Source organism: Eimeria mitis, genomic scaffold, assembly GCF_000499745.2.
Source record: "Eimeria mitis Houghton genomic scaffold, Emh_scaff11632, whole genome shotgun sequence".
Classification (NCBI taxonomy): domain Eukaryota; phylum Apicomplexa; class Conoidasida; order Eucoccidiorida; family Eimeriidae; genus Eimeria; species Eimeria mitis.
This window is the reverse complement of record NW_013567950.1, coordinates 1-434: the sequence shown is the minus strand read 5'-3', so window position 1 is coordinate 434 and position 434 is coordinate 1. Positions and strand designations below refer to the sequence as shown.

The following is a 434-nucleotide window of genomic DNA, read 5'->3' as shown; positions in this document are numbered from 1 at the left end:
AAACCCTAAACCCTAAACCCTAATTTACCTGCAGCCACTGGCCAAGCCTCGCAAAGGCCACATCGTCAGGAGAAGGCCGACTGCGAAATGAACCCTGCCCGACCTGGAGAATCACAGCAAACCCTAAACCCTAAACCCTAAACCCTAGACCCTAAACCCTAAACCCTAGACCCTAAACCCTAGCCGTAAACCCTTGACAAGCAATGTGATGCAAAGAAAAGCAAGCAAACCCACGTCTCGCCAAACCCTAGACCCAGAAGACGAATTCTCCACCCCGGACAGCCCCAAACCCTAAACCCTAAACTCTAAACCCTAAACCCTAAACCCTAAACCCTCGCTCACGGGCTCTGAGTGGTCAAAGGACCCCCAAGGCCGACTGATCGCCCGCATGCCGCCATGCCATGTAATTCCCGCAATAAACAAATACCGCTCGA

The 434-nt window shown here is 52.5% G+C and overlaps 1 protein-coding gene across 1 annotated transcript in view; it reads right to left on the bottom strand.

Moving 5' to 3' along the window:
- EMH_0100530 (uncharacterized protein) overlaps positions 1-390 on the bottom strand; it is a gene marked incomplete at both ends in the record, with an annotated part of 1,152 nt that extends 762 nt beyond the window's left edge. Inside the window, 2 exons of the mRNA XM_013494450.1 lie at positions 29-103; positions 343-390. Coding sequence (XP_013349904.1) covers positions 29-103; positions 343-390 — 123 coding nt within the window. The remainder of the gene's footprint in view (positions 1-28; positions 104-342) is intronic.
- Positions 391-434: the final 44 nt, after the last annotated feature.